Raw genomic sequence first — 23,106 nt, 5'->3', positions numbered from 1 at the left:
TAAGCAGCAATATCAAGATCTGCAGCATTGCTAGCTATGAACTATTTCACCATCTCATTACTAACAGGAGAGGAGGGGATGTTTCGCTGTACTGCCACTCCGACCTCACTCCTTCACTTATCCAGGTCGACACCCCCGAGGGAATGGAGGCCCTGTGGGTAAGAATCACACCTCCCCGCCATCCTCGCTAAACGCCTCCATCATTTACTGCTGGCATACCGCCCTCTCTGCGCGCCCATTGCCCAGCTGCTTGTCAACCACATCATAGACACAGCTAACGCGCTACGAGTAAGATACCTTACTGCCAAGTTTTCCATCTGTGGGAATTTGAACCACTTGGACGTCAAGTCATACTGGCCCCTGACTGACTCAGCAATGAGACGGTTCGGGCAGTGCCTTTCGCGACACCCCTGTACTGTGACAAATGAACCAGACGTCAACCACAAATGGGAGCAATACCAACATACAATTTAACAGCGCCTGCCACACCTTCTGCTGTGTGTGTGTGTGTGTGTGTGTGTGTGTGTGCAAACCTTTGGCTCGGCAGCAAGATTTTATCTGTTTTCCGAGAGGGCACGAAAGGATACCGTGAGATCCTGCTGCACTCCTCGCAAAGGCTGTTAAATATTCTACTCCTGCGCAGGGGAACGAGCAGGTCACCAGAGCCTGAGCAATTGTGTGTGGGGGTAGGGGGGTACTTCCACACCAAGCAAAGCAAGAGGCAATTCCTCGGGAGGTTTGTCAGGGATGGAATAGCCATGCATGGTTTTCAAACTCAATGATGCTGTCAAACCAAAAGTGTTCATTTGAGGCTATTTCTTATTTCTAAAAGATTTACAATTTCAAGAACGAGTATTGTCTCATGCCTAGATCATTCTGAATTTGTCTCATACTCAAATATATCTGAACTTGTGTCTCATGCTTAAATAACTATGACATAAGTTTCATGCTCAAAGACTTTGTAATTTCTGTCGCATGATCAAATAAATCTTATTTCTAAATATCCCTTTCTTCCCTAAATGTTGGTGCACAGCATTCTAGGGACGAAGAGTATCAATAATCCATTGGGCGTAGTAATGAACGTTGGTGTATAGTGCCTGAGTGCCCCTCGTGCCGCACACGGTAGGACCAAGACTGGTGATGCCGACAACAAATCTTCTTGTTTCAAACTTGTTGGCGAGCATCAGTGGTCCGCCTGTAAGGAAGAAAGGCACATTTGAATGATATTCCCTGAATTATTACATATTAAAAAAATTGAATGTGTTCTTCTGTATTGAGTTACTTGTGAACCTCAATGAAAATGTAAATTTATGACAAGAGACGAAAGGATGTTGTTACCTGAATCTCCTTTGCAGGTGTCTTTGCCCTGCCCGCCAGCACAAAGAGTCATGCGATTGTCAGGGTAGCCTCTCTTGAGTCTCGACAAGCAGAATTCCCCTTCTCCGATGGGGAGGAGAGCCTGCTGCAATGTATCTGCTGGGTCGGGCCTGTTGGGGTCTGTGGGCATGAGAAGGAAGGGTGCTCAGTGGAGGATGGGATGTGTGAAGCCTTGAAGAGCAGGAACGAGCGCGCGTGTGTGTGTGTGTGTGTGTGTGTGGAGAGAGAGAGAGAGAGAGAGAGAGAGAGAGAGAGAGAGAGAGAGAGACTTAATATTTACTCACCCCTGGATTGGGAACCCCAGCCAGCAGCGAAGGCAAATTTCCCTTGAAACTCCTCTTCCGAGAAGCCCATGTCCTTGAGAGGATCGACCGGCAGGCAGATGGGTACCACATGAACTGCCAAAAGAGAATTCATTCGATATCTGAAGAATACGATGTAGAGTCACCGCAGGGATTACATTGTAAAAAGCGGTAAACAAAGAGGAAGCTAGGAGAAAGCCACGGTCTCTGTCCATAGACACACAATCCTGTAGCATAACTAATCACTGTAGGCACGCAATTTTTTTCTTTACAGTAAAGGCAGCAGTTCAAGGGGGGAAAAAAAAAAGAGAAAAAAGAGCCCCCTAATCACTGCCCATATAAAAGAGTGCATAGATGAGTGGCAATAAGAGAGGTCAATGTCGGTTGGAGAGGTATCTTGATGCTCTCCTCTTGAAAGAGATCAAGTAGTAGGCAGGAAGAAATACAGACGAAGGAAGACTGTTCCAGAGTTTACCAGTGAAGGAGATGAAAGAATGAAGATGCTGGTTAACTCTTGCAGAATGATTTGTACAGTACATGGATGAGTTTGAGTAGCAAGTCGAGTGCAGCTGGTCTACGTGAGCGAGAGGCATACAGTTATCAGGTTCAGAAGAGCGGTCAGCGTGACAATAACGATAGAAGAAAGAAAAAGGTGCAGCATGGCGGCAGAATTTGAGAGATAAAAGTCTGTCAGTAAGAGGAAGGAAGTTGAGAGATATGTGTGTGGAGCCCCCTCTCACACAAGAGATGCATATTCCATACAAGGTCGGACAAAGCCCCTGCATATGGATAGCATCTGGGAAGAGGAAAAGATAATAATAATAATTATAATAATAATAATAATAAATACCTGTATTGATGATTACTTCAATATAATAAATACAGTTGTTTTTCTCTCTCTCTCTCTCTCTCTCTCTCTCTCTCTCTCTCTCTCTCTCTCTCTCTCTCTCTCTCTCTCTCTCTCTCTCTCTCTCTCTCTCTCTCTCTCTCTCTCTCTCTCTCTCTGCTTAAAATGATCACCATCCGTTGCTATCATCATTCATTTCTTTATCTGTCTTGTCCCCAGTCTCCTTCCTTCCTTCTTCCTTCCTCTTCCATGTCCATTCGTTAATCCCTCCCCTGCCTCTGTCTACTTCTGCGTCTATGCAGTGTATGCGCACACACACACACACACACACACACACACACACACACACCGCTCCGGTAGCTTAATCGGCTAGAGCGCCGCACTGCAAGGCTTCAAGGCCAAACAGGCGGCGGTTCGAGCCCCGCTCAGGCCGGATTCTTTCCGTTGACCAGGAGTGGTTACTGTCCCCCCTTGAGCAAGGGAGATGGGGTGTGTGGTGTGTGAGGTCCTGGCAGTACCCAGAGATCGACGATAATGAGCACTTGCTCGTGTCGGGAGCGTACCTGCTGGCGAAAGCGAGTCCAACTCGTGATCAGGCCGTGGTGAATTACACACACACACACACACACACACACACACACACACACACAGAGAGAGAGAGAGAGAGAGAGAGAGAGAGAGAGAGAGAGAGAGAGAAAGAAAAGCTATTTATGATGACACTTGTCATTCATTCGTCCCTGGGGAGGAGAGAGGGTACAGGCGGTGCCGCTTCTCCTCCACGTGAGTGTTTGGTGGGCTGCGGAGGAGTGGTCATGACAGTACCTTTCGTGAGCTGACTCCCTATCAATGGCAGCACAAGAACAAGTGTGATTGAACCAGGGTTTTTTAGCATGAGTAATAGATGAAGTATTTGGAATGTGCGCCTCCATTCCAAAGATAATCACCTCCGTAATGCGCTGAGAACAAACAGAGGGGTCTCTTTCCTGGAAGCAGTAATCATTCCACGGGAAATCGGAAAAGTACATCATCAGGTAGTCCCACCGAGCTGATGCGATATGCCAAAAAGCACCGCCTCTTCGATGGATCAAGAGGATGCGAAAATAAGGTTGTGATCGGAGGAGCCCAACGGAGAGAACAGTTTAATAGAATAAGCTGAAGGATTAGAGGTTAGGAACAGTCTAGAATGTTGGGCGTGTCTCTAAGGCGGTCGGGACCAGGGTGCTGAACCAACTGCTCTAGATCATTGAGGAGAGCAAAGTTGTAGGCTTGTTCACCAGGCTTAGTCAGTAAAAGAGGATGAATGCTGAAGCTGGTGGTGAACATTGGAATCTCCTAAGATGGAAATTTCAGCGAAGGGAGAGTGGGTCAAGTTGTGCTCCACTTTAGAGTTCAAATAGTCAAAGAATCTTACATAGTTGGCAGAGTTAGGTGAGAGATAAGCACCACAGACGTATTTAGTAATAGAGTATATCCGTTAGATAACTGATCCTACAAACCTAAGTTGATACAGTGAATGTCAGTGTGTGATAGGATCAATGGATTGCCTATTTATGACCTTACCAGTACCAGTCTGTCGCCTTATTTACCTATCCATCTATTTGTCCACTCCACGTCTACTCACGGAAGTCCAGTGTGGCGGGCCTGGCCAGTCTAAGCAGCGCGATGTCGTTGCACTCTCTGCAAGGCGACTCGTATTGCGGGTGTGGAATGATCTGCTCCACCGGGATGTCCTGCGGCGAGGGAGCGCACAGGTTTTGCTGGCAGTCGGGGTTGCTGTTGAAGGTGTGCTCGCCCAGCCTCACAAACTCCCTGTAAACACGCAACAAATGGGTGGCTAAAATCATGCTGTTATTTTTGTGATGAGAGAGAGAGAGAGAGAGAGAGAGATAGATACACACAGAGGCAAAAGAAAGGAATAATGCAAGATCTGAAGAGGAAAAAGAGGTGTGTGGTTTTTTTTTGGGGGGGGGAGAATTTCTGGGAGATCGGGTGAAGAAGTGGTACATAAGGGAAAAGCCGAAAGAGACCAGAAGCGAGACAAGATTGTAACTAATAAGGGATTAAGTGTGATGTATACGAATGTAGACGGGATAATATCTAGTAAACTGGAATTACAAGACTACTTAACAGAAATTAAACTGAATGAGGTCATCCAAATAGTGTTTGATAGTAACTACAATGTACGGAGGAAAGATAGAAAGGGCAAAGGTTGTGGAGGAGTGATGATAATGACGAGGAAAGAGTTATTAGTAAAATCAGTAGTATATGGAGAAGGAAAGGCGGAAATAGTGAGTGTAAATCTGGAGAACAAAAACAGAGAAAGAATGACGATTATAGCAACGTATGTACCACCAAGAACTAAGTCTTGGAGTAAAGAAGAATATGAGACCATGATTGAAGATACCATCCAGGGTTTAAGTAGACTACTGAAGGCGAACAAAAGAGTACTATTAGTTGGTGATTTTAACTGTAAGGGAGTAAATTGGGAGATGTTTGAAAGTAGAGGTAGTGAAACAGCATTGGGGGAAAGATTTTTAAGATTGACGATGGAAAACTTGATGATGCAATGGGTGAAGGAAAATACAAGATATAGAGGAGAAGACGAACGGGCGCGACTGGACTTGGTGTTAACAAAGGGAATGCACTTGATGAATGAATTAAGGTATGGATGCCTCCTGGGTAAGAGTGACCACGTGACAATAGAGACGGAAACAGAGGAGGAAGGAAGTGCAGGGTATGAATCATATAAAAGAAACAGGTTAAACTATAGGAAGGCAGACGTGGAAAATCTCCGGAAATATTATGGAGAGCTGGACTGGGATGAGTTAAAGGGAACAAATGAAGTGCCAGAATACAGACCTAAAGAAAAAGGGAAATAGGACTGGTTTAATGCAAAATGTGCTAAGGCAAAAGAAATAAGAGACAAAGCATGGAAAAGATTGAAAAGAAATAAAAACCAAAGGAATAAAGAAGATTCTAAGGTAGCGAGAAATGAATACGTGAAAATAAGAAGGGAAGAAGAGAAGGGATATGAAAAGGATATTGTGAAAAAGTGCAAGGAACAACCTAAACTGTTTTATGGAGATCAAACCAAGGGAAACAATAGAAAGGTTGAGTGACAGGAATGTGATAATCGAAGATCCTAAAAACATGACTGAGCTACTAAACAAAAAGTTCCAGCAAGTTTTTACAAAAGAGTCAAAATTCAACGATCCACAAGAAAACAAGATAAATGTTCATATGGAAGAAGTCACAGTAAATAAAGAGGAGATATATAAAATGATGGGGGAGCTGGAAGAGACGAAAGCAGTAGGACTGGATGGAGTCTCAGGTTATATATTGAAAGAATGCAGAAATGAGCTGGTTGGACTGGTATATCATATCATTAAATGCTCAATAACAACTGGTGTAGTGCCAAAGGAGTGGCGGAGGGGCGAAGTGGTCCCCATATATAAAAGTGGAAGGAAGGAAGAACCCCTGAACTACAGACCTGTATCATTGACCAGAGTAGTATGTAAAATATGTGAGAAAGTGATAAAGAAACAATGGACGAGATTTCTAGAGGAGCATAATATAATCACAAGTAAACTATATGGATTCAGAAAAGGGTGCTCATGTATAACAACCTTACTGAGCTTTTACTCAAGAGTGACAGACAAAATACAGGAAAGGGACGGATGGGTTGATTGCGTTTACTTGGACCTAAATAAGGCGTTTGACAAAGTTCCACATACAAGGCTGCTATGGAAACTGGAAAATAAAGGAGGATTGAAAGGGAAAATAAAAAAAAATGGATGGAAAGCTACTTAAGGGAAAGAGAGATGAGAACAGTGGTAAAGGACATAAAATCGGAATGAAGAATTGTAGAGTGGAGCGCCTCAAGGATCGGTATTGGCCACAGTACTTTTCCTAGTATATGTAAATGATATGCCAGAGGGAGTTAACAGTTATATGAGCCTGTTTGCAGACGATGCAAAGCTGCTAAGACATATAAGAAACAGTAAAACTGTGAAATTCTGCAAGAAGACCTGAACAAGATTTGGAAATGGAGTATGGAATGGGAGATGGAATTCAATGTAAAGAAATGTCATGTAATGGAAATGGGTAAGAGTGAAGGGAGACCAAAATGGCCATATAGCGTAGGCGGTGGCTGAGTGGTAGCGTGCTGGGCCCACATTTACCGCATGATGGACGACGCGGGTTCGAATCCCCACGCTACCACCTCGGATTTTTCAGTAACCGCCGAGTGGCTTAAAACTACCCACATGTTGTCCTGAAGACCACCCATCAACCCGCACTCTAGAGGAAACCGTCCAAGTGAATCAAGAAGGAGTTCCGGGGGGCAGCATGAGCCAAGAGAAGATGGCGCCACTATAAACACTTGCCTGCGCCATGACGGGCTGGGGCCGACAACAATCCAGGCCCATCAAGAGAGCCTACCGGCGCTATAGGCGTACACGTAAAAAAAAAAGATTAAATATATATATATATATATATATATATATATATATATATATATATATATATATATATATATATATATATATATATATATATATAACATGGGAGATGGAGAAATATTAAAGACAGTTCACGAAGAGAGAGATCTGGGAGTGACAATACAAGATAATAAACAGCCCGAGAGTCATGTTAATCGGATATTCGGTGATACGTATAATATGGTGAGAAATATAGGATAAGCATTCCACTACATGGATAAGGATATGATGAAAAAGTTAATAACCGCTATGATTAGACCAAAATTGGAATATGCGGAGGCGGTGTGGTCTCCCCACAAGAAGAAATACATAAAGAAACTAGAAAGAATACAAAGGATGGCAACAAAAATGGTTCCAGAGCTGGAGGGATTGACATATGAAGAAAGATTAAAGGAAATGGACCTACCAACACTAAAACAAAGAAGAGAAAGGGGAGACCTAATACAAATTTATAAATTATTAAGCAAAATGGAAGAAGTAGATAATGAGGAGTTGCTACTAAAAGACGGAATACTTATAAAATTTCATAAATTTCAGTCGTAAATCTGGTAATAACTATGAAAGTTTCATAATTTTTTTTCATAAGCACTATGAAAGTTTCATATCCCTTTCATAGCTATAACGTTCATAGCTATGGGTGATTTCGTGATCGCCGACAAGTGTGGGAACCCTGCATACAATTTTTTTCTATTAAGTGATATAGAAGCACTGAAGATATGGAAATAGACATAAAAAACACATTTCCATATTAATTAAGCAATAATTTCACTATATCTTCGCAGTAAATAAGGTTATTGTCCAAAACAAACTGTAGCCTTAGCAACGGCGCTCCGCCGGAGGTAAACATTCGCTCAGCCAGTCAGCCAGTGAGCCACACGCCGCACGCCTTTTCGTTTCTTGACGCCATGGATGACCCTGTAGCTGCTGCCTCAACCCCATCAAAGAAGAGGACAAGGAAGCCGAACTGGACTATGGACGAGTCCTTATAATTATTTGCTTCAGCTCTACAGAGACCACGCTCGTGTTCTCAGGCAGAGCTTCAGCGAGGATGGGTGCACCCATCAAACCAAGCAGAAGGCATGGGAGGACATAAGGAGCAAACTCCAGCAAGCCTTTCCTGCAGGGCAGAGGACAACGAAGGAGTGCCAAAACTTTATAAATCTTTTCAGTATGTCAGTGTGGGGCACTTAGGGCGTCCAGTGTTTCCGTGATGACCCTGCTCACTGTCTGTTGGGACACTCCCAAGTCATCACCATTACAGAGCTGCATTTTCCCCGTCGCTAGGTACCTTAAGGTTATTAAAACTTTATGCTCGGGAGTGAGAGCCTTGTTGGTCGCCGTTGGTCTCAGTAACACGGGCCTCACCAAGTCTGTCACAAAAACAATGCCAGCACGATCAAGTCGGTACCTTCTGATCAGTTCTGTATCACTCAGTTCATTCAGGACGTCTCTCCTTTCTCGAAATTCCCTTGGCTGACGTACACAGGCTTGTTGTTGTTGTCCAGCCATGATGCCTTGATCTTGATCTTAACCTTCATGTACATGTGACCCGTTGAAGAGTCAGTCCTTTGTACCTATGAAAATTTCATAAGCTCGTATGACACCTCTCGCGCTGTCTTACCATATGAATTTTTCTTAACGCTTATGAATTTTTCTTAGGGCTTATGAACTGCTTATGAAATATTTATGAAAAATATCCGCCATTTTGAAGGTTTATGAAAAATTCATAGCGCTATGAACTTTTATAAGTACCGGCCAGGAACACAAGAGGACACAGTAAAAAACTGAGGAAAGGAAGATGCTTGAGAAACATAAAAAAAGTATAGCTTCCCGCATAGAAATATAAAGGTTTGGAACAGACTAAGTGAGGATGTAGTATCGGCGAAGAGTGTGCAAAGCTTTAAGAAAAAGTACAATTACAACTAGGTAAACACACACACACACACACACACACACACACACACACACACACACACACACACACACACACACACACACACACTCCTTATAAATGTACAATCAGTAAAGGAACTCTCCATGGGTTGTTAGAACACCCCGACACACTGGTCGTCCTACGAGATATGGTGTGGAAATAACTAGAAAGAACAACAAGTCAGACTCACAGCCTGGGGCTGATGCCGGTTTTGAAGCAATGGGCGGCAGTGAGCACGTAGCGGTCGTTGATGAGGACGCCGCCACAGTACCATTGGGACCTTGACTGCCCTGGAACTAAAATGAAAAAGGCACTGCAGAATCTGATTCGAAAAGATGGTTGTGCAGGTGAATAGCAGGGAAAATACGAACAAATGAGTCTCCAGTAGTGACTTTTCTAATAGGTGAGTAGCTCCAAGGGAGAAGAATCCAATCGCCATTAAAAGGGATTTTTTTTAATTATTTACATCAAAGGATGCAGCTCTAGGGCAACAAAAAGAGTAGAAAAAAAGCTCGCTACTCGCCACTCCCACAAAAGTAAAAAGTAAAGAGTAGCCAAAAGAGAGGTCAATTTCGGGTGGAGAGGTGTCTTGATACACTCTTCTTGAAAGAGGTCAAGTCATAGGCAGGAGGAAATACAGACGAAGGAAGGCTGTTCCAGAGTTTATCAGTGAAGGGAATGAAAGAATGGAGATGCTGGTTAACTCTTGCATAAGGGGTTTGGACAGTATAAGGATGAGCATGAGTAGAAAGTCGTGTGCAGCGGGGCCGTGGGAGGAGGGGAGGCATGCAGTTAGCAAGTTCAGAAGAGCAGTCAGCATGAAAATATCGATAGAAGATAGAAAGAGAAGCAACATGGCGGCGGAATTTAAGAGGTAGAAGACTATCAGTAAGAGGAGAGCTGATGAGACGAAGAGCCTTAGACTCCACTCTGTCCAGAAAAGCTGTGTGAGTGGAGCCCCCCCCCCCACACACACGTGAAATGCATACTCCATACGAGGGCGGACAAGGCCCCTATATATGGAAAGCATCTGTGCGGGGGAGAAGAACTGGCGGAGACGATACAAAACGCCCAACCTCGAGGAAGCTGATTTAGTAAGAGAGGAGATGTGAAGTTTCCAGTTGAGATTTTGAGTTAAGGATAGACCGAGGATATTTAGTGTTGAAGAAGATGACAGCTGGGTGTTGTCGAAGAATAGGGGATAGGTGTCTGGACGATAGTGTCGAGTTGATAGGTGGAGAAACTTTTTTTTTTTTTGAGGCATTGAAGGACACAAGGTTCCTTTTACCCCAATCGGAAATGATAGCAAGGTCTGAGGTTAAGCGTTCTGCAGCCTCCAGTCTGGAGTCTTGTAATTCCTGTTGAGAGGGTTTTCTGTTGAATTAAGTTGAATAATGCAGAGTGGAGTCATCAGCGTATGAGTGGATAGGACAATTTGTTAAGGAAAGAAGATCATTGATGAATAACAGAAAGAGAGTGGGTGATAAGACAGAGCCCTGTGGAACACCACTGTTGATAGGTTTAGGGGAAGAACAGTGACCATCTACTACAGCAGAGATAGAACGGCAGGAAAGGAAACTGGAGATAAAGGAACAAAGAGAGGGATAGAATCCGAAAGAGGGCAGTTTAGAAAGCAAGGACTTTTGCCAGACTCTATCGAAAGCTTTCGATATGTCTAGCGCAACTGAGAAAGTTTCACCGAAACAGCTAAGAGAGGATGACCAAGAGTCAGTTAAGAGAGCAAGGAGATCGCCAGTAAAACGCCCCTTGCGGAACCCATACTGGCGATCAGATAGAAGGTCAGAAGTGGATAGGTGCATTTGAATCTTCCGGTTAAGAATTGATTCAAAAGCTTTAGATAGGCAGGAAAGTAAAGCTTTAGGGCGGTAGTTTGAGGGATTGGATCGGCCACCCTTCTTAGGCACAGGTTGTATGAAGGCATACTTCCAGCAGGAAGGAAAGGTAGATGTTGACAGGCAGAGGCGAAAGAGTTTGACCAGGCAGGGTGTCAGCACGGAGGCACAGTTTTTAAGTACAATAGGAGGCACTCCATTAGGTCCATAAGCCTTCTGAGAGTTGAGGCCAGAGAGGGCATAGAAAACATCACTCTTAAGAATCTTAATAACAGCCATAAAGAAGTCAGAGGGGGGATGAGTAGGAGGAATATGCCCAGAATCGTCCAGAGTGGAGTTGTTACAGAAAGTTTGAGAGAAGAGTTCAGCCCTAGAGATAGATGAGACGGCGGTGCTGCCGAATCACTCCTAAACTTTACAGACCAATAACGTCAAAAATCTTGGAAAACAACCATACGACTTTCAATAAACAACTACCAAAATATTTTCTGACGCATTAACTTTTCTATGGTATTAAGCAAATTATCATCTGAGAAATCCTCTGAGAGTTCAAGTGAATGTGATTTTTCTTTTTATCTTACTTATAATTAGTTCCACGAGTCGAGCATCTCGTCGTCCTCGTCAGACGGGAAGACGTCTTCTTCGACCCTGTCTGTGAACTTTCATAGGACTATGTTATACAGATGCATATTAGTTAAATGTTATTTAAAGAGCAGGCGTTTGCATTCGTCGTGGTTCGATCAAGCGTAATCCACCCCTTTCTTCCATTTACCGAATGATTTTGCAATTTTTTCAGTGAACAGTGTCAGTATAAATATTTTTAAGGAAACACTGTCCCAAAGTTATTCGTGTTTGATATTAAGGTCCAGCATAGCGGGCAGCTTGGCAAACATTAACAGCAGACAGACTGGCAAACAGTTTCAAACAACAGACCCGTAAGGGGCCAGGCAAGATTTGAGGATATATGGATTCAAGGATTCTATGTGATCCTGGAGCATTTCTCACAAACCTCCGCCTTCGTGGTCTAGTAGTCAGTGTCCCTGGCCACCACTCCTCGGCTCGGGTTCAAATCCCGACCTGGGCAGTCGGCGTGCAGCTCATCCAGTTGTTCATCCTCCTTTTCGAGCTGGTCGATAAATGGGTACTTGGGAAAACCTGGGGAAGGTAAACCGTAGCAATCACGGATTTAACACTGGCTCGTGTCCCGGGGTAACTGGTTTTTACCCACCACAGGCTCAAAGGGTCAACGGTTCGGAGGTGAGCACCGCAGCCACGCGCAGTATGCACCCACCTTTACCTTACCACACACAACGCTCAGGAACCCGTCACCTATCCCATCAACACTTACATTTGCCTCTGAGCACTGCCATCCAGGGCCAAGCCAGCAGATCAGCGTCTTCACCATCAATGATTTTATCAGTGAGACCCGTCACCCCGCACCGACTGGGCAAGAGGTCACGCCCCGAGGAAGTGGCCACAGGGTTAGTCGATGTGGAGTTTGGGGAAGTTCTGCCACAGCACACCAACGGCAAGTTGTTCGCAAAAGAACAAACCGACCTGTCGTGTGAAAAAAATATTAATGTCGGAGTCACTGGTGAAGATACAATTTTTACTGTAAGGATAAGGATAATGGATAAGGAGTAACATGACTCTTGAGCAGCGCGGAAACTAAGGTAAAAAACTGAATATCATGGCTCTTCCAACTCCAATAAATGCTCGGTATTGAGTGACCAAAGTGACGAACATTTACCTTCGCAAAATTTCCAGAGCATTTGGGTTAGGCGTGTTGCCACTCAGTGATTGCAGGAGTTGCCGCAGCGGTGGGCAGTTTCTGATGCTGATGCACCGCCCTGCCAGCCCGCTGGCATCGGTACAACCTGCAGAAGGGAGCAAGGAAATATTGATTACAACACATTTGTGATGCATGACAAGATCTTGTAGATGTATGGTTTGTACAAACACATTGTAGGGATGCAAATGCTTTTCATTCTCATGATATAAAGGTGGGAATGGGGCCTCGTGCCTGTCAGCCCGAGTTGGCACAGGCTTCCCCAGCCACTCACCACTGCCTTCCTGAGCCCGGCTACACGTCGCCACCACCAGCACCACCATGAGTGTTGCCGCCACGTTCAGGCGACCCATCCTGTAGATGAAGAAAAGGTAATTAGCGAGTTCAACAAACAGTCACTTAGGTAACACGTTAGTATGTGATGACACTTTATTCTCTCTTTGAGAAGACAGAAAAAGAGCTAATTGGCGAGTTCAACAAACAGTCACTTAGGTAACACGTTAGTATGTGATGACACTTTATTGGGTTCTACTTTAGTTTGCGGTCTACAGCAGTATTTGTAGTCTACCCCAGCAGGTGACAAGTGTGGTGCTACTTTAGTGTGCAGTCTACCGTCTGACCTGTCTCCCGGGAGTGCTCCCACCTGACACCTGAATGACCTGACCTGTCTCCGGATACCTTAGCTTGAGTAGAGTTAATGACATGATCACAATCAGGTTTACTCTGTTGCCAGTCATTGAGGGGGAATGTGAAAAAGGTTCCGTAATTCATTCGAATGAATGGCCAGCGTATAGTCATCTAAATGTCATGGGTTACCACCATATTACAGTGAACCACCAACATTAAGTAGATCCGGCGACAGGAGCACACACACACAAGCTATTGAACGATCATGGTTGGATGCCAAAACAAAGATTTTAGACAGTGGGAGGAGTCAGTAGTGAGCTTTTTCAGTCTCACCTTGATCATATCTGTTGGAAAATACTCAGAAAAGATGCATCTGATACGTTTGTGAAATTTCTAAATGATATACAAAGTGTGTATCGTTAGAGGATCTATATATGTTTTTTTTCTTCACGTAGGGGAGAGCATTGTTCTATGGTTATATATTTTTAACTTTGATTTGCTATTTAGGATATTTTATAATTATATTATGTTTTGATGATTTTCATTGGTGTCATATAATAACAAAACCTTTAAGCATCTATCCACTTCTGACCTTCTTTCTGATCGCCAGTATGGGTTCCGCAAGGGGTGTTTTACTGGCGATCTTCTTACTTTCCTAATTGACTCTTAGTCATCCTCTCTTATACGTTTCGGTGAAACTTTTGCTGTTGCGCTAGACATTTCAAAAGCCTTTGATAGGATCTGGCACAAATCTTTGTTTTCCAAACTACCCTCCTACGGTTTCTATCCTTCTCTGTGTACCTTTATTTCCAGTTTCCTCTCTGACCGATCTATCACTGCTGTAGTAGACGGTCACTGTTCTTCCCCTAAACATATCAACAGTGGTGTCCCACAGGGCTCTGTCCTATCTTCCACTCTCTTTCTGTTATTCATTGATGATCTTCTTTCCAAAACGAACTCTCCTATCCATTCTTACGCCGATGACTCTACTCTGCATTACTCAACTTCTTTTGATAGAAGGCCAACCCCACAGGAACTATACGATTCCAGGCTGGGAGCTGCAGAACGCTTAACCTCAGACCTTATTATCATTTCCGATTGGGGCAAGAAGAACCTTCCAAACACCTATCCCCTATTCTTCGACAACACTCAGCTGTCACCTTCTCCTACACTAAACATCCTCGGTCTATCCTTAACTCAAAATCTCAACTGGAAACTCCATATCTCCTATCTCACTAAATCAGCTTCCTCGAGATTATGCGTTCTGTATCGTCTCCGCCAGTTCTTCTCCCCTGCACAGATGCTGTCCATATACAGGGGCCTTGTCCGCCCTCGTATGGAAAATGCATCACATGAGAGGGGGGCCTCCACTCACACAGCTCCCTTGGACAGAGTCAAAGGCTCTTCGTCTCATCAACTCCCCTCCTCATACTGACAGTCTTCTTCCTCTTAAATTCCGCCGCCACGTTGTCTCTCTTTCTATCGTCTATCGATATTTTTACGCTGACTGCTCTTCTGAACTTGCTAACTGCATGCCTTCCCCCCACCCGCGTCCGTGCTGCACTCGACTTTCTACTCTAGCTCATCCCTATACTGTCCAAACCCCTTATGCAAGAGTTAGCCAGCATCTTTACTCTTTCATCTCTTACACTGATAAACTCTGGTATAGCCTTCCTTCGTCTGCATTTCCTCCTGCCTATGACTTGACCTCCTTCAAGAAGAGTGTATCAAGACACCTCTCCACCCGAAATTGACCTCTCTTTTGGCCACTCTTTACTTTTGTTTGTTGTGGGAGCGGTGAATAGCGGGCTTTTTTTTCTACACTCTTTTTGTTGCTCTTGAGCCGTCTCCTTTGTTGTAAAAAAAAACTTACATCTTTTTTTCTGAATCCGCCCTGAGATCAACATTCAACAACAGATCACCCGCTCTGGTCAACATTTGGACCCCGCTCTGCTGTCTGATTGTTCCTACTGTTTCTGCGGCTCTTTTGAAGTGTGCTTTTGTACTGTGCTGAGTTTAAACGCGACTTTCCTGTATTGTAAACCCGCCGTAGCCTTGGATCGTTTGTGAGTGTACGCAATTGACACGGCTTACTGTACTGTGTTGTGTTGACGCACCTGTGACTCGCCTTGCTGTCTTATTGTGTTGTGCTGTGTTGTGTTGTGTTGTGTTGTGTTAACGCGTTTCCTTATTCATAGTCTCGCTTTGTTAGTTTATCCGTGTATACCTACTACCCCTCGTTAAATTTGTGCTGTTGTCGTGCATATTGCTTCTGCCACAAAGCCGTTAGAGCTCATTCTCTCCGTTCCCCAGAGAGATTCAAATTAACACTCATGAGTCATGAGTCTTGTCTCCATCTCCCCTTTCTGACTTACTGCCGTACCATATATCAACTCCTTCGGCTGTGGAACATCTTCGCTTATTTTGTGGTACTGCAAAGGCGAAGAGGCTTTTCGCGCAGTGGTGTATACGTTATTGGGAGGCGAAATTGTTGGTATTTGGCAAGGCGTCCATCCCAAAGAACATCCTCGCCTTCATCTTCGCATATTTTGTGGATCAATCCAGTGTTTTACTTTGATATTATAGTAGCAATTTGCTACTTAACACACACTGTTATGGATTTTGACTAACTTATAAAACAGTTAATAAAAAATGAAACTGGCGACTAATCTTTGATTTAACCCTTCTTGAAGTTAAAGTACAGAGCCACCCTCTACACACTAGATGCATACTTCATATACGGAAAGAAAAGCGCACTGAAAAGCATAACGTGCTGCTGCCCGATCTAGAAATAACAGCAAAGCCAGAAGTGTTGTGCTGCACCTCTTGTAGAGTAATCTACCTTCTGTTGCAAAAGGTTGTCTGCATTCTGAAACCTTGCTCTTCTTCAGCTGAAACTTACAGCCCTGTATCCTTAATAATTACTGAAAAGGCAAGAGAACGGTAAGTCACCTGGCGCCCACGGAACGAGGCAGAATGGAAAGGCAACGTACAAATGTCTTCTACGAGGGCCTTCACTTAATTAACAAGCCCGCCACGCCCCACAGCAGATTGAACCGTCCAGTGATGCCCAGCACACTGCCCTGCAAGGCTGTGCAGCTGCGTTCGTCGGTGTTTTAGGAACTAAAGCCGGGTTCTCACTATTTCGTTTTCATGGTTCCGTCAACCGTCAATGACGTCGTCAAGGGCGCCGGCAGTGGGAACAGCCCGGAGCCCGTCCAGAATTCAGCACCCCGGTCTCGGGGCGGTGCTGGCCCGTACAGTGATGTTGAGTATTCTACATAACATGAAAATATGAAATGGAAGTACTTGGATGCAAAATATAATATAGTTAAGTTTCAAGATAATAATAATTTAGATATATTTGCATTATGTACAACTTGCACGTGTGGTGACAAATAATCTTCGTTGAGAACTGGAAGTGTGGCAACAACGCACACCTGCACGCAGGTGTAAGCAAACCCACGGGTATGGCGGAGAGATTTGGGTCAAATATATGTATTCTTCTGCTGCACAGAACACCCGGGGGTCATTTGCTTACTATTTCAGTTCCCCACATATACCAAAATGGTATTGTGAACAGGGTGGGACTTCAATAGGCAGGCAGATGGTTGAGAATTCTATCAGTTGTTGTTTTAGTTGTTCATCAGCTGTCTGCCAGAGCAGACCTCAGAGCCTGCTTTGGACTGGGTTTTCCCACTTCTCCCTTGTAGAATGTATGTTGTCTGCGAGTATGGTTGTCCTGCCGTTCCACACGTAATGATATGTAGCATTTAATAATAATTTTAAGGCAGACCAGCTAGGAGGAGGCGAAGGTTCTGGCCACGCCAACAATTATTTCAAGCCTTAAAATGATTATTATTATTGTCAAATGCTACATGATGACGTATGTTTTGAATTCGAAAATTGCTTGAAATTTGAAAGTTTCTTCCTGTACCCCTTGTATGTCAGTAAATGTGATAAAAGAGATAACCTGCACCCCTTGTATGTCAGTAAATGTGATAAAAGAGATAACCTGCACCCCTTGTATGTCAGTAAATGTGATAAAAGAGATAACCTGCACCCCTTGTATGTCAGTAAATGTGATAAATGTGATAACCTGCACCCCTTGTATGTCAGTAAATGTGATAAAAGAGATAACCTGCACCCCTTGTATGTCAGTAAATGTGATAAAAGAGATAACCTGCACCCCTTGTATGTCAGTAAATGTGATAAAAGAGATAACCTGTACCCCTTGTATGTCAGTAAATGTGATAAATGTGATAACCTGCACCCCTTGTATGTTAGTAAATGTGATAAAAGAGATAACCTGCACCCCTTGCATGTCAGTAAATGTGATAAATGTGATAACCTGTACCCCTTGTATGTCTGTATATGTGATAAAAGAGATAACCTGCACCCCTTGTATGTCAGTAAATGTGATAAAAGAGATAACCTGCACCCCTTGTATGTCAGTAAATGTGATAAAAGAGATAATCTGCACCCCTTGTATGTCAGTAGATGTGATAAAAGAGATAACCTGCACCCCTTGTATGTCAGTAAATGTGATAAAAGAGATAAACTGCACCCCTTGTATGTCAGTAAATGTGATAAAAGAGATAACCTACACCCCTTGTATGTCAGTAAATGTGATAAAAGAGATAACCTACACCCCTTGTATGTCGGTAAATCTGATAATAGAGATAACCTGCACCCCTTGTATGTCAGTAAATGTGATAAATGTGATAACCTATACCCCTTGTATGTCAGTAAATGTGATAAAAGAGATAACCTGCACCCCTTGTATGTCAGTAAATGTGATAAAAGAGATAACCTGCACCCCTTGTATGTCAGTAAATGTGATAAATGTGATAACCTGCACCCCTTGTATGTCAGTAAATGTGATAAATGTGATAACCTGCACCCCTTGTATGTCAGTAAATGTGATAAATGTGATAACCTGTACCCCTTTTATGTCAGTAAAAATAATAAATATGATAACCTGCACCCTTCGTATGTCAGTAAATGTGATAAATGTGATAACCTGTACCCCTTTTATGTCAGTAAAAATAATAAATATGATAACCTGCACCCTTCGTGTGTCAGTAAATGTGATAAATGTGATAACCTGCACCCCTTGTATGTCAGTAAATGTGATAAATGTGATAACCTGCACCCCTTGTATGTCAGTAAATGTGATAAATGTGATAACCTGTACCCCTTGTATGTCAGTAAATGTGATAAATGTGATAACCTGCACCCCTTGTATGTCAGTAAATGTGATAAATGTGATAACCTGCACCCCTTGTATGTCAGTAAATGTGATAAATGTGATAACCTGCACCCCTTGTATGTCAGTAAATGTGATAAATGTGATAAACTGCACCCCTTGTATGTCAGTAAATGTGATAAATGTGATAACCTGTACCCCTTGTATGTCAGTAAATGTGATAAATGTGATAACCTGCACCCCTTGTATGTCAGTAAATGTGATAAAAGAGATAACCTGCACCCCTTGTATGTCAGTAAATGTGATAAAAGAGATAACCTGCACCCCTTGTATGTCAGTAAATGTGATAAAAGAGATAACCTGCACCCCTTGTATGTCAGTAAATGTGATAAATGTGATAACCTGCACCCCTTGTATGTCAGTAAATGTGATAACCTGCACCCCTTGTATGTCAGTAAATGTGATAAATGTGATAACCTGCACCCCTTGTATGTCAGTAAATGTGATAACCTGCACCCCTTGTATGTCAGTAAATGTGATAAATGTGATAACCTGCACCCCTTGTATGTCAGTTAATGTGATAAATGTGATAACCTGCACCCCTTGTATGTCAGTAAATGTGATAAATGTGATAACCTGCACCCCTTATATGTCAGTTAATGTGATAAATGTGATAACCTGCACCCCTTATATGTCAGTTAATGTGATAAATGTGATAACCTGCACCCCTTATATGTCAGTTAATGTGATAAATGTGATAACCTGTACCCCTTGTATGTCAGTTAATGTGATAAATGTGATAACCTGCACCCCTTGCATGTCAGTTAATGTGATAAATGTGATAACCTGTACCCCTTGTATGTCAGTAAATGTGATAAATGTGATAACCTGTACCCCTTGTATGTCAGTAAATGTGATAAAAGAGATAACCTGCACCCCTTGTATGTCAGTAAATGTGATAAAAGAGATAACCTGCACCCCTTGTATGACAGTAAATGTGATAAAAGAGATAACCTGCACCCCTTGTATGTCAGTAAATGTGATAACCTGCACCCCTTGTATGTCAGTAAATGTGATAACCTGTACCCCTTGTATGTCAGTAAATGTGATAAAAGAGATAACCTGCACCCCTTGTATGTCAGTAAATGTGATAAATGTGATAACCTGCACCCCTTGTATGTCAGTAAATGTGATAAAAGGGATAACCTACACCCCTTGTATGTCAGTAAATGTGATAAAAGGGATAACCTACACCCCTTGTATGTCAGTAAATGTGATAAAAGGGATAACCTACACCCCTTGTATGTCTTGTCGCCATCTTGCCTGGACAAACTACGATATCAACACTGTTTGTAAACATCGGGTTCCGCGCATGCGCAAATCAGGATGGGATGTCTTAGGATACGTGGATGGCAGATGACACCACACCGGACCCAAGAGTTCCTTCTTGAGGAACCTTGACCGGACCAAAAAGTTAACTTTCATCTCTGGCCGGGCTCCGCGCTGGGCCCGGGTTCCCACTGGCGTCGCCATTGGTGACGTCAATGACGGTCGACGGACACACACGGGGAAACCCGCAAGGCAGGCGAGAACGTGTACCAGGATTTCTTTCACGCTTCAGCGGGCTGCTTAACAACCAGTTAATAAAACTAAGGGCCACTAATGTCTAAAGATAAGGACCCAGCCCACCGTAAATCTACTTGCCTTAAGAACTGTGATATAATTAGTGTTGAATAATAAATAACAACAAAATCATAAAAAGTATTTTTAATAATACATTCACACGAGTGAACCTTCTCCCACGCCGCCACCGAAAGCCGGATCCATGGGCATCATGGAACGGTCACCTTGGGGTACGACTACAAGCCATCGTGGGTAGGTAGTTAGGAGAGTAGTTAGCAGGCTTGTTAGAGATGTTCCTTGGCGTCAACTGCGTCGTCTGAGCCGGCGAGAGTTGGGCTGTATCCTGATTCCGCATTTGGTGTCTATCAGGTTTTCCCTGAGGATTATCCCGTGCGGACAGGGAATTTGTAAACACTTCTACCACTACTACAGCTGCTCCGACGGCACAGCTCTCATTCACGATGTTTTGTTGTTGTTGACATTATTATTATTATTATTATTATTATTATTATTATTATTATTATTATTATTATTAATAATAATAATAATAAAATCGCTATTATTATGATCATTATTATTTCTATTACCATCCATATTATTGACATTATTATTATTATTATTATTATTATTATTATTATTATTATTATTATTATTATTATTATCATTATTATCATTATCATTATTATATACACCTTTTCAAAGAGATCGGCAAGCTGGTATTCATGGCATTACTGTGGTTACCAAAAGCACTCCATCCAGTTCCTGTTCTTTTTTTTCTTTCTTAACTTTTCGTGCACTAGACTTGCAGTGATTGTTTATCCTCCTTGTATGCGACTCCCTACTCTCAAGTGTTTCGCTCCCGGTCATTATTAGTTGTGCTACCATCTCTTTTTCTGCATATTCATATTCAGGCTTGCTCTCAAATTATCTTTGGAGTTCCTCGATCCTTCACTGCAAGTTTTCCTCAAATTCACTTAATTGCCCAATCATCTCTAGGTTGTTTTCATGCTTCTGATATCCTTTAAAAAAATTCGACCTTCTTAAACTTGCGGGTATCACTAACATTTTTGTTGTTGAAAGTTTTCTTCACTTATGACAACTCTCCCTCATCTCTTTTAGTTCTTACTTTCACATCCTTGTGCTTCTTTATGAACTCTTTTGTTTCGTTTATTAGTTTGCTGCCATGGTTCCTTGGTACCTTTCACCTTACTTCTAGTGCTGCTTCTATTACAATCTTAGTTAATGTATCATTTGCTTCATCTATAGATATTTTTCAACCTCATCAAGTAGAGTCAAGAATTTTCTCCGATTTTTTAAACTAAATTGATTTAAATTTAAAAAAGGATAAATAAAAAAGATATTGAGGTGTTTCTTATTCATTAACTTTTCCATCTCTCTTCTTAAGTTTAAGCCTACTTCAAATCTCACCAAACGGTGGTCCTTTTCAGCCGATGTGGTGAGGAACAATTTGTGAAGTGTCACTGCTATCTTTAAACTTTCACCAGCTTCATGAGAGTGTTTTGGGGATAGATGAATAAGAACAGCATACAGTTACCTATGAAGACACATCAGGCCCTTGTGCTCTATAATACTTTTGATTCGGAAATAAAATATACCACGAGCAAGGAGGTACGTGACACCTCTTGGCTGCAGCGCCACCACTCTGTCCCGCTACAGCTCTTCAAGCGATTGTTTTCTTACCCTATACACTCTTAGCTCTAACTAACAGTGTGCTTAATAGTACCACATGCAACGTCATGCCACAAGAGACACTGAGGGAGCGATTGTCAACCCACCTTGTCCTCTCTCCACCAGTTCCAGCAGCAGTCTTCACAGCACGACCCTCCCCGTTGCTGAACTGTGGCGGACTGGAGAACTATCTTCTCGAGAGGTGGGAATACTGCTTTTTTTTTTTCTTTTCATAACCATTTCCTCCACGCCTTCCACGCTCCTCCTCTTCCTCCTCCTCTCCTCGGCAATGTCTCTGACCCTCACCTGACTGTGGCATTCTCTTTCCCTCATTCCCTTGTCCTTCCCGTGTCCTGCCGATCCCTTACGCCCCTCTACATCACCCTCGATTACCCTCACTACCCTCATCCATTTATCTTGGAGGAGTGATAGAGAAGCAACAAAAATAAACGCTGACGACGACAAGGTCTTCGGCGAAATTAAAGACTAAACAAACAACAACAACAACAACAACAACAACAACAACAACAACAACACGCATCATCAGATCATTGTCATCAGATCAATCGAAGAAAAACGAAGTAAGAAAATTTTAAAACATTCGTGATACCTCCGTTTCCGAATCTCCTCCTCCTTCTCCTCCCCATTATTACTGCAGATTACCAAACGTGCATGTCCTACACACACACACACACACACACACACACACACACACACACACACACACACACATTTTTCTACATGATGCAGACCAAGGAGGTTTATCCACACACCTTACTCACCCCGCCACACACCCGGGAGGCGGAACACACACCCGACTTAACCAGGTATCCATTCCCTGCAGGAGCCACGGATTAAAGACTGCCCTTCCGTCTCCACTTCGTCCGGTAATCGAACCCGGTATGGTGTCATCCCGTATCGTAAGACATCCCATTCTTAATTTCGCATCGCGGAACCCAATCTTTACTGTCACAGAGTAAGTAAGTGAAGCATCTAAGTGTGAAAAAGTACCAAGGAGGTCCTAAAAAGCGATGCAAAGCGGAACAGGTCACAAGAAGAAGAAGAGTGATTGCTGATATCCTAGTTATATACACACATACGTCATCATTTGCTTTCATAATAATATAAATAAACTTGGGTGGGATAGATCCCGACAAGCAGTCGACAAAAGACACGGTACCGTATCGAAATTCATGTATGTATACAGGATGGGATGTCTCACGATACTGAGATGTCTCATGACACCACACCGGTGTGGTGTCATCTGCCATCCCGTATCGTGAGACATCCCATCCTTAACTTAGCATCGCAGAACCCAAGATTTACTATCACAGAGTAACTAAGTGAAGCACCTTACG

At 43.1% G+C, this 23,106-nt stretch overlaps 1 protein-coding gene across 1 annotated transcript; it reads right to left on the bottom strand.

Moving 5' to 3' along the window:
• Positions 1 to 782: 782 nt before the first annotated feature.
• On the bottom strand, positions 783 to 23,041 carry LOC126998435 (phenoloxidase-activating factor 3-like). The gene is made up of 9 exons (XM_050860117.1): positions 21,856 to 23,041; positions 12,875 to 12,954; positions 12,562 to 12,688; positions 12,160 to 12,368; positions 9,149 to 9,254; positions 4,148 to 4,335; positions 1,662 to 1,775; positions 1,339 to 1,497; positions 783 to 1,195 (listed from the first exon to the last, which is right to left on the bottom strand). The coding sequence occupies exons 2-9, from the start codon at positions 12,951 to 12,953 to the stop codon at positions 1,038 to 1,040; spliced, it is 1,140 nt and encodes a 379-aa protein (XP_050716074.1). The 5' UTR covers position 12,954; positions 21,856 to 23,041; the 3' UTR covers positions 783 to 1,037.
• Between the last annotated feature and the right edge of the window lie 65 nt (positions 23,042 to 23,106).

The sequence above is a fragment of the Eriocheir sinensis genome, chromosome 14, assembly GCF_024679095.1.
Source record: "Eriocheir sinensis breed Jianghai 21 chromosome 14, ASM2467909v1, whole genome shotgun sequence".
Lineage (NCBI taxonomy): Eukaryota > Metazoa > Arthropoda > Malacostraca > Decapoda > Varunidae > Eriocheir > Eriocheir sinensis.
The sequence above is the reverse complement of the archived record's forward strand: the minus strand, read 5'-3'. Positions and strand labels throughout refer to the sequence as shown.

Coding starts and splice junctions, on each gene's coding strand:
- LOC126998435 (XM_050860117.1), bottom strand. CDS start 12,953: ATGGGTCGCCTGAACGTGGCGGCAACACTCATGGTGGTGCTGGTGGTG. Junction 12,369..12,561: donor GCTCTGGAAATTTTGCGAAG/GTAAATGTTCGT, acceptor TTCACACGACAG/GTCGGTTTGTTCTTTTGCGA. Junction 1,498..1,661: donor CTGGGGTTCCCAATCCAGGG/GTGAGTAAATAT, acceptor TCATGCCCACAG/ACCCCAACAGGCCCGACCCA.